The following is a 15,619-nucleotide window of genomic DNA, read 5'->3' as shown; positions in this document are numbered from 1 at the left end:
AAGCATGTATAATGTGTCTTTCCTTAAAAATCCCACTGGGCTACCTCTTGTCTCATCTCTTTTCCTCTCCCACCTTCTCATTTTCCTGTGATTGTATAGGATAGGGAAGTATCAAGTATAACAGATCTTCACTCACAGACAACTTCTAGAATCTGTTACCTGAAAATCTTAAAGAGGTAGGATGTATTGGATTAATGAGTTCCAGAATGTAGAACATTAGAATTACCTTGGAAACTGGATAATCTGTTGCGTAGGATCCATTGACACACACTCTCTGGAAAGGACCAACTGTTTTAAACATTTACCAGGTCATTACAGTATGCAGCCAGATTTGAGAACCAGTGTGCTAAGACCACAGGGGCAGCACACAATAAAGCTTCCATCTCTCCCCTCCTCCCATTTTTCCTTCCAAAGATCTGTCTCTTTTAAGTCAGGTTCCCACCTAAGAGTGAGTCAAGCTAATCTTAGCAGTCCTGCTGCCCCCAAGTCTCAGGCTAGATTGACCACTTTGGGCCTTCACATTTGCACAACTCATCACTTTTCCCACCCTTGCAGTCATCATTTTTTCTGCTGTAGAACTGACATCACCTGCTTTGGATGGCAGGAAGCCAGATCACAGGCCATGATAAAGCCTTTGGGTTTTCTTGCCTGAAAATGCTTGAGACTATATCCTCTTAAAGAAAAACGTTTTATCCCTGAAGCTGAAAAAAATGCTTTTATTTTTAAAAATGGATGAGAATTGCTTTTTACCCCCAAAAAGCATGATTTGCTTTGTATTTCTGCTTCTCTGTGGTGAGCTTTAGGATCCAGAGGGCTATTGTGTGGACACGTTAGGTGTGACTTATAAAAGAATGGCTCACATGTAAGATGGATTTCTAAATTGCTTGGTTATTCTGTAAAACTTTTGACTGAACTCATCTTTATATTATTCTACTCAAGGTCCTAAAACAAAATGCAATAGACTGGATGGCTTAAACAAAAGGCTCTCTCTTTCTCTCTCTCTCTCTTTCTCTCTCTCTCTCTCTCTGTCTCTCTTCCTGTGCTCCTGAAGGCTGAGAGGCGCAGGTGAAGGCTCTGGCAGATTCAGTTCCTGGTGAGGGCCTCTACCAGTTTACATCCAGCCACTTTCTTGCCCTGTGCTTATATGGCTTTTCCTGAGTTCATCGCATAAGAGAGGGGGGGAGGGAGATCTCTATTGTGCCCCTTCTTATAAGAGCACTAATTTTCTTATGAAGGGTCCATCTTCATAACCCAGTTACTTCCCAAAGACCCTACCTCCTAGCACCATCATGTTGGGAGTTAAGTTCCAACATGTGGATTTTGAGGGAGCCATAATTCAGTCCATAACATCTTCTGTAAAAAATAGCTACAGGCCCATATATTTCTGATACATAAGATAAAAATAAGAGGAATACCCCTGGAAGACCTGTAGACTTTGTCTTATTCCTTTATGGTCAGTCTAAAACAATATTTTACCTAATATCTCAGAGCCTTTTTTTAGCACATAAACAAGATAGACAATCAATGATGTAAAGTCATCCTTTCGATGATAGTGTATCTTAAGGAAGATGGGATTCCCTTCATCATAGTTTAAAGGAGGACAAGCATTCACCTGCTCGGCACAATCACACACTGCACATAAATTGGAAAGTAAAATTGTTGCTCATTTATCATACATCATAGCAGCTCCCTCACCATCAGAACTGGATATTTTTAGAAGCAGTAAAATTACTCAGTTAAAAAAGTTTAAAATGAGTGGAAGGCCTTTTTAACTTAATAAAATGTTTGAATTAGTAGACATTTATTATGGTTTGAGTACTAGAGTTTTAACTTAAGTTTTAAGAAGCTTCTGTCCTTGAAAGTGTGATTTGTTGTTTTTTGATATAAGTAAATGTGTTTTCAAACAGTCTTACTTAAAGTACTTTAACTCTACTGTCCTCCTTTTTAGCTAATTTGCTAAGTTAAGTCAAATTTTAATAGAATTTTATCTCAGTTTTCATGGAATTTGCAGAGTTGGGTCGCGATAAATAAGACTTTACATGGAACTATTTATAATCTTTGTTTCCCTCATTTGTTAAATATATGTTTTAATAATGACTGCATCCATAGATAAAGTACCCTAGACTTCATGTCTGTTTTAGTTATAGCTCCAAGTTTTCCCAACATTTCTTTCCATTTGTCGAATTCAGTAGGGTCAAGTCCAGTGGTACTTTGAGGGGTTCAGTAAGAAATGTTTGAAGTCCTTGGATCACTACCTGTCTTGCACCCCCTTTATCCCTGAAGAGAGCACTGAAGTGGGTGGATCTTTTCCTTGCAGGAGAACGCCATGAACGGGGAGCACCTGTGGCTGGAGACCAACGTCTCAGGCGACCTCTGCTACCTGGGAGAGGAGAACTGCCAAGTCCGATTTGCAGTGAGTGTGGCCCCAGGCTCTCTCTCTGGCTTTCTGGGAGGACAGCCTCCCTCTGAGGGCAGAGGGGTCACATGCCTGAATTTCCTAAGAGGGGTGTGCAAGAGCCTGTCCTTATGGGATGGAAAGCTTCCTGGATGCTTCCAAGGTTTACAGAGGATTTTGAAGTAAACATGGCTTCCATGTTATCAATTTTAGTGGACTCAGGGTGCTGCTTCAAGATAATGCCCAGGGTAGGTTTGGGGGTTGAGGAGAGGGTGAATGTGAATGAGAGAGCATCGCTGACGGTTGGGTGGGGAGCAAGGGAGCAGTGGTCCTGTGGGGTTGTGACTAGTGAGTAAAGGTGGAAAGAGCTCTGCTGAGGTCAGTGTAGGTTAGCAGATAATCTAGACTATGCTCTGGAGGATGTACACATAATCAAGCAAAAGTTGTATCAGTTAGAATATCCTTTGCTTGCTAAAATTCATTTCGTTCTCTAATTTAGAGCAATCTCTTGAAGGTTTAAAATTCTTTTCAGGTTCTGTAAAGAAAGCCTGGTGGCTATGCAGTAAATGATGGAGGAGCTAAACCTATAATGTTGAGTAAATGAGCTTCACATTTTTGCTTGATTTAAAAGGATTTGTCTAAAAACACAGTGTAATAAGGGAACTTAGAATGGTAAAGAATAAAGAAAAATGTTTTTGTTCTTATGTATTTGAGGAAATGGGCATCATATTTACATAATACTTTAAAAGATTTCTTGGAGTGTTTATTATGTTATTAAGGAAAATTTGGTTTCTGTTAATAATTAGTAAGGAATAAATTGTCAAAAGCTTAGAGAAGAGTATATGTAGTCCCCAAGGAGTTTTATTGGCTACTTGAAAAGGCAAAGACCCAGAACCAAGACCTTTTATATAGTTTTACCAGTTTTGATCCTTAAATATAGGTGTTGTTTGAGAAGATGTTGAGGTTTTTTGGAGACCAGAGTTTGAGTGAAGTTGGGAAAGCTCAAGGGAAGGGTCCAGATGAAGGGCTATGGATTTGGAGTTAGGAAACCTGGATTTGCATCTCAGTGTTACTGTGTGACACTGAGAATTTGTGACCTTTGGGCCTTGGCTACCTTCTATATAAAAAAGAGAATCTGATTAAATTAGTTTTAGTTTTACTTCCAATTCAGGTCTGTAATTAGTCCTTTGCATTTCTTCTAATCTTGTAAACTCAATTGATTTAGATATCAGCATTTTAACTTTAAGCATATGTATTTTTAATTAGTGTGTAATTGCATAGAATTTGATTAAATTAACTAAATCCACAAGAAGCTCAGTTGTTTGGACTAAAATACTATAAATAATGAATTAACACTAGGGTCTTGGTTAATTGGGTAAACACTGGTCTTGAGATATCAGATAATATAAAGTGGAACAAAATGAAAGGCAGTCTAACTTGCGTGTGTACCTTATACTGATCATGCTGCTAACTAATTTGTTACAGAGTACTGCTTTATCTCCAAACTGCTCCTTTTAATCTTTTTCTGATGCTCTTTTGGGACAGGCACATGTCACTTCTCTTAACAAATAAATGAATAGATACATATATCTTCCTTATACCTCGTATCACTAAATGGCACTGCTACCCACTGATTGATTGTTATTTGGTGACCAACCCTGAAGACCATGAGAAGCAACAGACAAAGTAAAGGGCATTTCAGGCAGGAGTATTAGGGAACTCTGGAGTATGGGAATTTCATGTCCTCGGGCCTTCCTCATAATTTCACTGCATCTACTTGATCCTATTGATATGATCTTTTCTCCAGAAGATGTTGATTAATCATGGGAGTAGGTCAGTGAGGAAGTGGAGCACCTCCTTGTGTTTTCTCATCATTATAAATTCCTCAAGGCTCAGTCTGTTCATCTGTCAAGTGAGAAAATGCTGTTTTGAGGATTTGATGAGATGATATCTAGAAAGGGCTATTTCAGCCCAATAACAGGTGTAATAAATTAAAAGAAACAACCAGGAGTGAACGAGAATGGACAGTTCACAGAAGGCCTACTAACTGCCAATCTAGAGGTGGAGATAGAAACAGGGGCCAGCCAAATTAAAACAACGCTGAGACGTCAGTGTCACAGGTAATTTGAATGACTGACTTTCCTGAAGTGGCCGTGTTTCCTGCTGCTTAGTTTAGGCTGACAAAGGGAGTCTCATGATCACCTGGCAAGAGAGTCAGTGAACGTGCCTGATAAAATTTGCAGCGTGTGGTAAAGGCATTAGAAATCCACCCACTCTCTCTCCCTGCCTCACATTGCATATGTGTTGTCTTGGGGCGTCAAGTTTTGGGAGAGACACTGACAAGTGTCAGAGGATCCAGAAGAACATGCCCAAGGTGGTTTGGGGTGTGGAGCCTTGTTGTGAAGGAAAATTGATTCACATGGGTTATAAATGAGTCCAAAGGAGGGAGGGTCAAACGAAGTCTTCAAGTATTTGAAGAGGTGCTGTAAAAAAGAGAGAACTAGTGCGCTGTGTTTAGGTGGATGGAACCAAGTCACGGGTCTAGAAGTCACTGACTGTAACAGTGGATCTCACTCTCTGTACATAAGCATCACCCAAGACACCCATGAACAATGCAAATTAATTGTTTCCCTCCTTGCTCCAAATGCTGATTTAGTCGCATATACAATTGGGCTTGGAAATCTATGATTTTAACAAGCACATAAAATGTTCTGGTGTAGGTGGCCCACAAACCTAACTTTGAGAAATACTGCAGTATAAATACTTTAACACAGAGTTGTCCAACAAAGAAATAAAATACCTGAAGAGATGGGCTCAAAGGATGTGCTCATGGATAACTTGGATGGCCATATTCCAGGGATGCTGGAGAGGAGGATGTGTATCTGCTTTGGGCAAGAGTTCAATCAAAGTCCGTTTCCTCACTGCCCATGCTGCCAGGCTCTGCCTCCTTAGGCTCCATGACTCAGATTTGTGTGGTGTGTGTGTCTGCAGATGCATGTAGGAAGGTCTCTGCCTAGGGTAAAAACAGCTGTGCAATGGCATGTGCCCTGTGGATTATTTGTGTAGGGCTGAGTTCCTCTGGGTGCAGGTACTTGGCTGAACATCTCTGTGTGCCCCATCATCACAGCATGGTTTCTATCAGAGAGCCCACTTAAAGGGTGTTTGTCAAAGTCAACTAGCTGTCAGTCTCAGCACTCTCTGAAGGTCCCCGCTGCTGAGTCCTCAGCCCACACACTCTTACAGAATAAGAATGTTATATATGAAGAAATGTATAACAAAATAAATGTCACCAAACAAGAATGGTCCTCAGTGGGGTTTTATTTCAGTTTTTTTTAATCTGTAATCAAGTTGAGAAATTGATCTTTTTACTTGTTTCATTATTTTTGCATCCATTTCTCCTTTCCAAACTAATTTGAGAACTTTTACTGATTTGAGAATAAATTTAATCCCATTAAATATCTGCTCACAGATATTCTATGCTATTTAATTTTGCTACCAGAGAACCAAAGAAGAGGAAAAGTTTTAAAGATCATGTGGTTCACTGCTGAGGCTTTGGCGCAAACTGTCCTACTGAAGTCACTTCCTTGCTTTCAATCCCTGCCACTAACCTCCCCCAAATATTAATCCATATGGCACCAAGAAGCCCTAGCTTCATGGGACCGCTTTGGTTTTCAGCAAATGCTCCAATGTTCCCATAAGTCGTGGCAACCATCTCAATATCTATGCTGTAACTTTGGTGTCCCCCGGATACTGCAGCATTATTATCAGCAGTTATTGTCACCCTCTAAACTGTCTTGTTTAGACAATATTATATGATAACTTCGTAAGCACACAGACATTTATACCATGTTCCACGGTTCTGAAAACAAAGAGATCCCCCCATCCCTTTCCATCTTCTCCATCCTTCCCTGAAATGTGCTCTTTGGTGCTTATGCCCGGTTCATGAGTGTGTTTCCCTTCCACTAGACTTGCTCCTGCTTCTGAGTTTCCTTATGTTATTCTCCCTACTTTAGATGTTCTCCTTCCCCAACTCTAGTTACGTAGATCTTAGACATCTTTGAAAACCATTTTTGTGAAGCCAGATCTGTCTATTTCAACCCACACTAATCTCTTCCTTCTCTCAACTCCCTGTGACATTGCTTTGCTAAAATGTGGTAAGGAGTGAAAGCTCCATTTTTGGTGGTGGACTTTCTCCTGCGCAATGTGTGCTGCCTGTAGTTTTCTCCGAGGCCTGCAGGTAGTACCTGCTTGTGGTAGTGACGACAGGTAGGCAGTCTTCAAAAGTGGTGCCTCAAAAGAAATGAGAATATAATGCATAAACTACGTGTGCATTCTTTCTTGACAATATTGCCGTTCAATTTTAAGCTACAAATAAAATATTTAAACCCATTGTTCTATTTATGTTCCAAGTGATCTTTGGACATATTATTTCACCGCTATAGGCTTTGGTTTCCAGATTTAAAATATTGTTATTCAGATCAACCTCAGTGATTTTCATTTCTGAATGATCATTATTCATATTTTGCTTTTTGGTTTTATTTTTAAAGTATTGGCTCCTAGGCTGGATTTGCCTAGAACCTGTGTCAGAATTGCTGGTGAGTGAGTAGAATGGGCATGGATATATCTCAGAAAATAACAAGATATCTGTACTGAAATTCTGTTCACTGTGAAGGTAGAGAGCCGATCAAGGTCATAAAGAGTGTCAGGACCAGAGAGGTGGCCTGGGCTTTGCATCTGGCAGAAAGTAGCAGTTACAGATTGAATTGTGCACTTCAAAAAGATATGCTGACTTAGGGTGCCGGGACTGTGGGATGGACCTGGGAGAGCTGCATCTGCAAGCCAAAGGATGGCCAGAATGACTGGCTGTCCTCATGGAAGCTCCCTGTGGCATGGAAGCTTCTTTCTCACAGCCCTCAGAATAAACTGTGTTGAGACCTAAATTTTGGAATACTAGCCTCCTGGCCTGTGAGAGAGTACATTTCTGTTGTTTTAAGCCATCTAGCCTGTTGTGCTCTGTGAGGGCAGCTCTGAGAGACTCTCTGAGGTGAGTTGCCTTACGTGGCCCAACAAACACCTCCACGATCCTGCAGGTTCACAGGCGCATGCCCACAGAGGTGCCTCTGAAACAGTCTTAGGCTATGGTTTCTGGGCAAATGGGCAGATAGGCAAGTAAGTGTCAGCAGCTGAAAGCTGCAGGGAAAGAGTAGGTAGCCGGTTAGATGAGTGAGAGAGACTAGGTTACTTGAGAGGAAAAAAGAAGCTTTCAGACTTCAGAACACTATTAACAGATATAGTTTCTCTATTTCTAAATGTGCTTATGTCACCTTTTATTGTGGATAGGCTAACAGGTACTGTTTTCTTTTTGTTATTGTTTTGTTTATGCATTTTGGTTCAATCTTTTCTTTGTAATATTTAGCAGAAACGACTAGTCCCTCCTGACTTTAAAACACCTGACTTGAGTTCTAAGGTGTCTTCCAATGTTACTTGAAGTTTGACAAGTATAGTTTTACTGAGAAAGTAAATGAATTGCATTGCAGAGGCCATGTGATATGGGTCTTGGCAGAGTAGAGAGTGGGAACCCTCCAGATCTAGAGATGAAAAGTTCTGGATAAAAATCAAGTGAGACTTTGCTTTTCTAAGTCTTGGGTTCCTCTGTAAAATAGTGATAGTTAGATCTACTTTTAGAATTAGTAGAGGGATAAATTAATTAGCACATGCTCATAGTTTCCCTCCTTCTCTTTCCACTTACAGTTCAATGTCATTAAGCTGTTTAGCAGTTGGGTTGGGCTGTGGTTTTAATAAGGCCTCATGTTTGGGATGATTTCACCCATCCCCAACACTAAAACGCTTCCACTTCTGCCTGTCATTTTCTTCCTCTCTTTAATATCCATAGCCACTCTGGGTCATAGGTTCGACCAACTGAGATGGACAATTCAAAGTAATGCATTCTGGGAAGCATCTCACAGGCTGTCTTCTTCTGGTGGATGGGAAACCTCACTGTTGCTCACAGGGATGGATATCACAGCATCTGCACACAGGAATGCTGCCTGTGGTCTTAGCTTCCTGGAAGAACCTGGGAAGGAAAGTGCAGGGCAGTAGCTCTGTGCTTGATTTGAAGGAGATTATCATCTTTATGCTGTTTACATATGAAAATGATGCTGGGCCTGGTTCCACCCTGTCTGTTTTATCTGAGGAATATTGGAGGATGAGGCAGCAGCATGTGCAAATGCTGGTTCCTGTTCATCTTGTGTTGTAGGAAACAAGAAGAGAGAGACAGAGCCCAGTATGCATGGGTGGGGACTCACTGCCCATCTGTGTATTTGGGTATAGCAGGTGCACACCACAGAACACCAGAACTGAACTCAGAATGTAAAAGATCAACTGGCATGTGATCCTGTTCTGGGAGCCTCACGTGCTGTTGTCCGGCATGGGAGATTGGTGATCTACACCCCAGATGGCAGCTTGGCTAAGCTGAGTGCGGGCTGTCAGAGGGAACTGCATATGTGGCAGTAAAGCCCAGGAGACAGAGCCAGCTTTCTGAGTTGTTTGGGTGCCAGCCTGAAGACATCCAGGGAGCTGCCAAAGCCACTGTCTGCCAGAGAGGCCTCTCTCACCACGAGGATATTAAGGAGCTAATGAGTCAAGATGACTCAGGAGAAGTATTGCCATCAACAACAATAGTTTACACAAAGAATTTTCATGGACAGACTTTGTGATACTGACTTCCTAGTCAGTGGGTATGGGTGGAGGAAGGGAGGGGAGTCTTCCGCAGGTGAAGTGACGTTGCCTTCTGGCCCAGTGGTTGGACTTTTCCATGAGATCATCTATGCACACACTTAGAATAGGGTGCAGGACCCTTTGGAAAGTGTTAGCCATTGTTACTTGGTTAGAATGCTGTGTTTATCAAAGGAAAATATACAGTTCTGCCCTCTTCATACAGTAGAGATAGTGATAGGCTATACTGGATATGAAGCCCAGGGGTCTTTAAGATTTTGTCACTCCTAGGTGACCTGGATCCATAGTACCATTCTCTGTTTGCATAGCCCATTTTCCCCCAAATTATATTTTGGAGAACACTAAATTTATATAAAAATAATATGGGGTGTTATTCACTGAAAAGGACTTGTGACCATAATTTTAGAAAACATTGAACACCTTTAATATGCAAAAAGATTTTGTGACACTCAAAGGATATAGGTATATGAGTTTCCTACTGATTTTCCCAGGAAGGGGACTTTTCCCCACAGAACACCCATTCTCATCTCATGGCAAACTATTTGTGAAATACTCATACAATGCTTTGCAATTTTCTTGGGACTCTTGCTCGTCTCTGATCCATAGCAATGATGCTGTGGATGGTCAGAGCAGACACTTCATGTCCGCCTAAAGGTAAAGGGAAGAAAGTCACAAAGGCTTAATCATGTTTCATAGCTTTCCAACTTTTTTTTACATCTTTGTGCAGGTCTTTTGGATTTATATTAAGCTTTTTTGCATTATATTAAACTGAATCAAAAATGTGTGTTTCATTCTTAAGTGTTCGAGCATCTGGTAGTAATTGTCATCTCTTCCGAAATGACAACTTCAGATTGAGGACACACTCTTGTGTTTGTGAGTGGGCATGTGTTTGTATAAAGCAGTTCTGTTAATGTTTAATATTATGTGGTCCTGTCAGTTGATAATAAAGATGATTTGCATCTGAGTGAGCATAGAGTTTGCATGTCACCTAGGCGATGCCCAGGTGCATAGAACTACTTTCCCTTCTTCCTGCGTTTCCCAGCACCAGGACCCAGAGCAGCAGTTTAAGTGATGTTCTTATTATTCAAGGGTGCTGAGTCATAGGAAAGCATTATTTGAGTTAGCAGGTAACTACAGGTACTACTGGCTTCTAAAGTTGGCATTGTCTGTTGTTTTAGGAATCTTTTACTGTTGTCTCCTGCCTTGTAGACCAGACAGGTACATATTTCAGAAGGAAGTGACTTGAAAACATCAAGAAATGAAAAGCTTGCCTAGATATTGTCATTTAAGAAGGGATTGGCCCTGATGAAGGGTGTGGGCTTTGGGATCAAATGACCTGGCTTGAATCCAGGCTCTGAGATTTCCAGGTTTTGCATTGGGTAACTTTGATTATTGTCTTAATCTCTTTAAGCCTAAGTTTTACATCTGTAAATTGTGGGTAATATTATAGCTTTGACAGTTAAATGAGATAATGTATATATAACAGCAGCATGGCCAATCTTAAATAAATACATGTTAACCACTATAATCATTCTTCTTTGAATGAAAATAGTTCCAAGACACTGAATCCCAAAAGAGAACTGAGTCCTAGGTTTGGAGAATTTTAGAAACACCCGTGAAGTCTCTCTTCTCATTGAGGAAAATTGATGTGAGGCCTTGGGAAGTAAAGCAACAAGCCCTACCAAGGTCAGGCTGTCCTTGACTCTGCTCCTGACCCCTTATCTCCATCTTTTATAGCACATTATTGTCTATCACTTAAAAAACACTTCCTTATTTACATGACTGTCTCAACCACTAGACTATAACCTCCATTTAGCATGGAGACATTGCCTATTTTGTAGTCTCAAATTCTCAGCACTGAGAACAAGTGGCCTCACTGAATAATTTCTCTATGAGTTGTCAGTAAAGAATGAATGAATTCAGTGGTGGTACTGTTGAGAGATACATCCACACTCATGTGCTTCTTAGTGGGTCTACCCTGCCATGTAAATATAGTCAGAATACTTGGATTCCTAATTTATTTTCAAGGTTTTTGAGAGGAAGATTTCACCCTCACTACTGGCAGACTGTTGTAGCGGGTGAAGCCTTCTGAAACCCATTTGGTTTGATTCACATGGGGTACAGAGACTGCTTCGTACATCTTTACCCTGGTGGTCATGGTATGGTTGTTATTAGTCCATGCGTAGGGGGATTTCATGAAAACAGACCAAATAAAGCATTTGTGTCCAACGTCACATCTCATTAGTCTTGGCCCCTAATCCACCACTAGCAAAGAAAGTAAGAGAGAAGTAGAAAGAGGTAAGGGACAATGGACCTCAGTTCCATTCTTAGATAGGCTTCCTTGGGCAAATTGCTCCATCTCACAGGGTCTGAGTTCCATTACCTGTAAAGCGGAGAAATGGTACTTCGTCAGGCTGAAGTGGCTCTGTTTACAGTGTGCATAATGCGTCCATCTGCCAGCCTCCTAGTAAACCTCTCTCTATGGTAATGATGGGTTCATTAAAATGGGGTAGGTAGGTAGGTAGGGGTGTGTGTGTGTGTGTGTGTGTGTGTGTGTGTGTGTGTGTGAAAACAACATAACTTACTGGAAATACAGTGCAGGATGAACCAGGATTGAAATGTTGATCTTCTTGGGCTAAACTGAAGAGGAGACCCTGTCTTAATTAGGTCACCAATTGCATGGGATGTGGGAAATGGTTTATTTACCACAGCTTGACAGAGCTTTTTAAATAGATTAACCTTCTATCTGAAAGCAAATGCCTCTTTTGGTTAGAATATATTTAACTATGAACTTTACAAAAACAATTCAATTCATTTCTACAAAGTAAACTGATAATGAGAACATATCAGGATTCATGATACTAATAAGATGGCACAAATAGTACCATCATTTCTGCAAGGATTAAAGGGCATACATTTTTTGTATGCTAGTAATTGAATTAATCCATTGTAAGATTGATGGCAGTTTTGATCCACTGATACAAATCAAACTTTGAAGACAGCTTAAAAATCTTACAGAGAACAGCCACAAAAGCAACCAGGTATGTGATGGCGCACACCTGAAATCTCAGCACTCAGGAGGCTGTGGAAGAAGGATTGCGGTGAGTTCAAGCCCAGCCTGGGCTACATAGCATGATCCTGTCTCAAAAATAAAAAAACGAGGAACCCCCCCCCCCCCCCGCAGCAAAAAAACCCCAAACAACAAAGCAACTGGAAAGATCCAGAGACAGGTAGATTGCATATGATAGAAGTTAAAACTAGTGGCTGGCCATAGTTGTGTAATGTAATACCTACTGACCCCAAAGCTGAAAAGCATAGAGAAGTAACTGTGGAAAAGAAAAAGACATAAAAGACAAGCAAGCCAAAGAGGGTGGAGAGAAATAAGAGCTGAGAGAACAAAATAGTGAGATAGTCAATAATAATAGTTATGAAAATATAAAGTGTCTGGGTAAAATGAGAGCCATAAATAGAATTATGGATTTTTGAAGATTCCTTTGAGTTCATTAGGCTGAAATCCCTTTGAATGCACTGTGACCATGCAAGAGGAGGCAGAAGTAATTTCTGAGGAATACAGCCCTCCAGGCCCCTCCAGGGCCACTCAGTGAAGGGCTACACTAAGTATCATACCTGTACTAGCTTTTCATTTCTGTGACAAACACCTGACTTAAACAGTTTAAAGAAAAAAAGACTTATTTTGGCTCATGGTGCTAGAGGTTTTGATTCCCAGTCGGCTAGCTCCATTGCTTTAGGCTTTTGGTAAGGTAGAAACATCATGGCCTGGAAGGGTATAGTGGAAGAAAGCTGCTCTCTTCATGGCAGCCAGGAAGCAGACAGAGAAAAGGAAACTGCTCAAGGAAAGGTATACTTTTCAAAGTCACTTCACTAGAGACCTACTTTATCTAACTATACTCTACCTCCTAGTAGAATAGCTCATTCAGCTATTAACTCATCAGTGAGTTAAACCATTTATGAGGTTAGCACCTTCACCATCCAGTCACCTCTCTTGGCCTCTCTTAATCCAATCAAATTGATGAGCAAGATTAATGGTCACAATACCATTCATCCATATCTGAGTCCATCACTGTGTTAGTATCATTTCATTCAATTGTGTCAACTCATACAAATTTGTCAAGCCATTTACCATACTTCTGCAAAATGTATTTATTTTATGTCTCAATAACTATAACTGAATTTTATGTAGACATCTAAAAGTTGGCTGGGGTGTGCAGTAGTTACTCACTGGAGTTCTAAGATAAAGACTTCTAAGATTCATGTCTTAGCTTTCTGCTGAAGCCCCTCAAAGAAACCTTGTACAGTCACACACCACATAATGGCGGAAATAGCTGACGATAAATGTGTCAGTAGATGATTTCAATATTGTACAAAGGTATAGCCTTTTACACACCATGGCTGTACGGGACATCACAGCATATATGTATGTGGTTCATTGTTGACCAAAATGTCACTCTGCGATCCATGAGTGTGACTTGATTTTTCCTCATTACATAAAACAATTAAATTCATGAGCATGTCACTGTTAAACTTTTCTTAAAGAGTGTAATTAGTATAAATTTTAATGTAAGTATAAATTATTGCAATATAGACTCGTACCTTTCACCCTACTTAGACTCCTGTGCTGCTCTGATCATATTTTTTCATCGCGCTAATTTATGCTCAATCCATGATGAGATATCTTCCTTTATAATCAACTCTAGTTTTGAGTCAATATTATTTTACCCATGTGGTCCCTAACAAATTGTTTCCCAGGTGAGCCACATTTGGCTACTTGTCAGGAAGGGAAAAGGTTTTCATGTATCTTTCTAATTCTTATGTTCAGCTCACAAAGTCCTCTACTCATTTTGCTTTAAGATAGGTATTTTTTCTCTTCAGATGAAAAATGTAAAATATACTGGCCTTTGGGGAAATATAAGGTTTCTCATTTGTGTTCAGACAATACCTGGAAGGCACATTTTCCCTTCTCTTTGTGTGTCTCAAGAAGCTGTGGTGGTGACCCTTCTGTGCATCAATTCGGGTGGGGTCCTAGCTTAGCTTCAAGATTTATGTATGTATCTGAGATTACTCAGGAGAGGTGTCTAGGAACACAAACACTTCACATGCTGAGCGCTTCAGCAGATGTGTTTTTTAGAACTGAACAAAATACACTGTTGTAAGAGCATATTATATGGCATTTATTGCAGTACTTAGAGGCAATTCCAGCCATAACCCATAGGAGATTGGTGTATCTGCAGCCAGCCAGGCATATGCCTGCAACAAAGCTAACAAAAGTATAGCATTGAGGCCACCTTTGACTATTGATTATTTTACTGAAAGACATACGCCTGAGGGTGGCAAACTCATGTTAATCTTAGTGGAGACATGTGCTTTTAGTCATTGCTGTAGTTGGATCTGAGATGACCCCAGCCATGGGTTGAAGGCCTGCTCCCCAGCCCATGGTGGGGTTGGGAGACAAGGGAACTTTTAGAAGTTGGCACCTAGTGAGAATAAGTTAGGTCATTGCCCTTGATGGGGATTTTGGGACCTGGGCATCTTCCTATCTTCTCTTTTTGCTTCCCTGCCACTATGAGGTGAACAGATCTCCTGGGCTGTGCACTGACACCATGATGTGCTGTGCCGCTGTAGCCCAAAGTAACAGGGCCAGGTGACTATGGACTGAAACCTCTGAAGCCATGAGCCAAAATAAATCTTTTCCCTTGCGAAGTCAGTTATTTCATGTATTTTGTCACAGTGGTGGAAAGCTGATTAACATGGTTACTCTTTTATCTCTGCCTTTCTTTACTGTTGTAATCTTATCGTTCCAGTTCAAGTCTGAATCAGATCAGCTACTATATGAATTATCACTATGGTCTTTCAAGATGTATTCTCTTTCAGAAACAAAGCCAACATCTCAACTTGCAAGACTCCATGAAATCTAGCTTGCTATTATTGTCTGGCTTCATTCCTACTGGGGTACTCCACTCCTTGATACTGGCACCCCAACTACTCTTCAGACATCCCAGTGTCATGTCCCTGGGCTTCCCACATGCTGATCCATAAGCCTGAAATGCTTTTACTCCAGTTATCTACCCAGTGAAGTCCCTTGCTTGCCTTGGTTGTTGGTCAGAATGTACCTTTTCAGTGCAGGTTTTCTGGGCCAACTTTCCTCTAGTCCTGATCTCCTTATACCATTCTCCCTTAATTTTCTTGGTAGAACTTACTCTTACCAGTGTATTATGTATATGCTTACCTGTTTTATTTATTGTCTGTCTCTCACAGGAGAATATATGCTCCATGAGATTAAAAACAATTTACTGCTTTGTTTACTGCTCTGTGCCCAGTGCTGGGGACAGTGCCTGCTGTGTAGTAGATACTCAGTATTTATTGGTTGGCTGAATTAATAAATTACTCATCTCACTTTGTCTCATCTTTGTCCCTCTGCTTAGAGGTGGTGCTGCACACTGCTACTCAACTAAATGGCTATTTTGGTCCCTT

The 15,619-nt window shown here is 40.7% G+C and overlaps 1 protein-coding gene across 19 annotated transcripts in view; it reads left to right on the top strand.

Annotated features, from left to right (window-relative positions):
• Dgki (diacylglycerol kinase iota) overlaps window positions 1-15,619 on the top strand; it is a 460,530-nt gene that overhangs the window by 171,421 nt on the left and 273,490 nt on the right. For all 19 annotated transcript variants that reach the window (XR_015449207.1, XR_015449206.1, XR_015449210.1 and 16 more), the window contains exon 3: window positions 2,318-2,413. Coding sequence is in view for 14 of the 19 variants with exons in the window: in XM_087206300.1 (XP_087062426.1) it covers window positions 2,327-2,413 (87 nt within the window). In the remaining 5 variants the exon portion in view is untranslated. The remainder of the gene's footprint in view (window positions 1-2,317; window positions 2,414-15,619) is intronic.

Source organism: Heterocephalus glaber, unplaced genomic scaffold, assembly GCF_053883595.1.
Source record: "Heterocephalus glaber isolate CG9 unplaced genomic scaffold, H.glaber_assembly_v1.0 deba00000621, whole genome shotgun sequence".
NCBI lineage: Eukaryota > Metazoa > Chordata > Mammalia > Rodentia > Bathyergidae > Heterocephalus > Heterocephalus glaber.
Note: the sequence above shows the minus strand (reverse complement) of the source record. Positions and strands in the feature narration are given on the sequence as shown.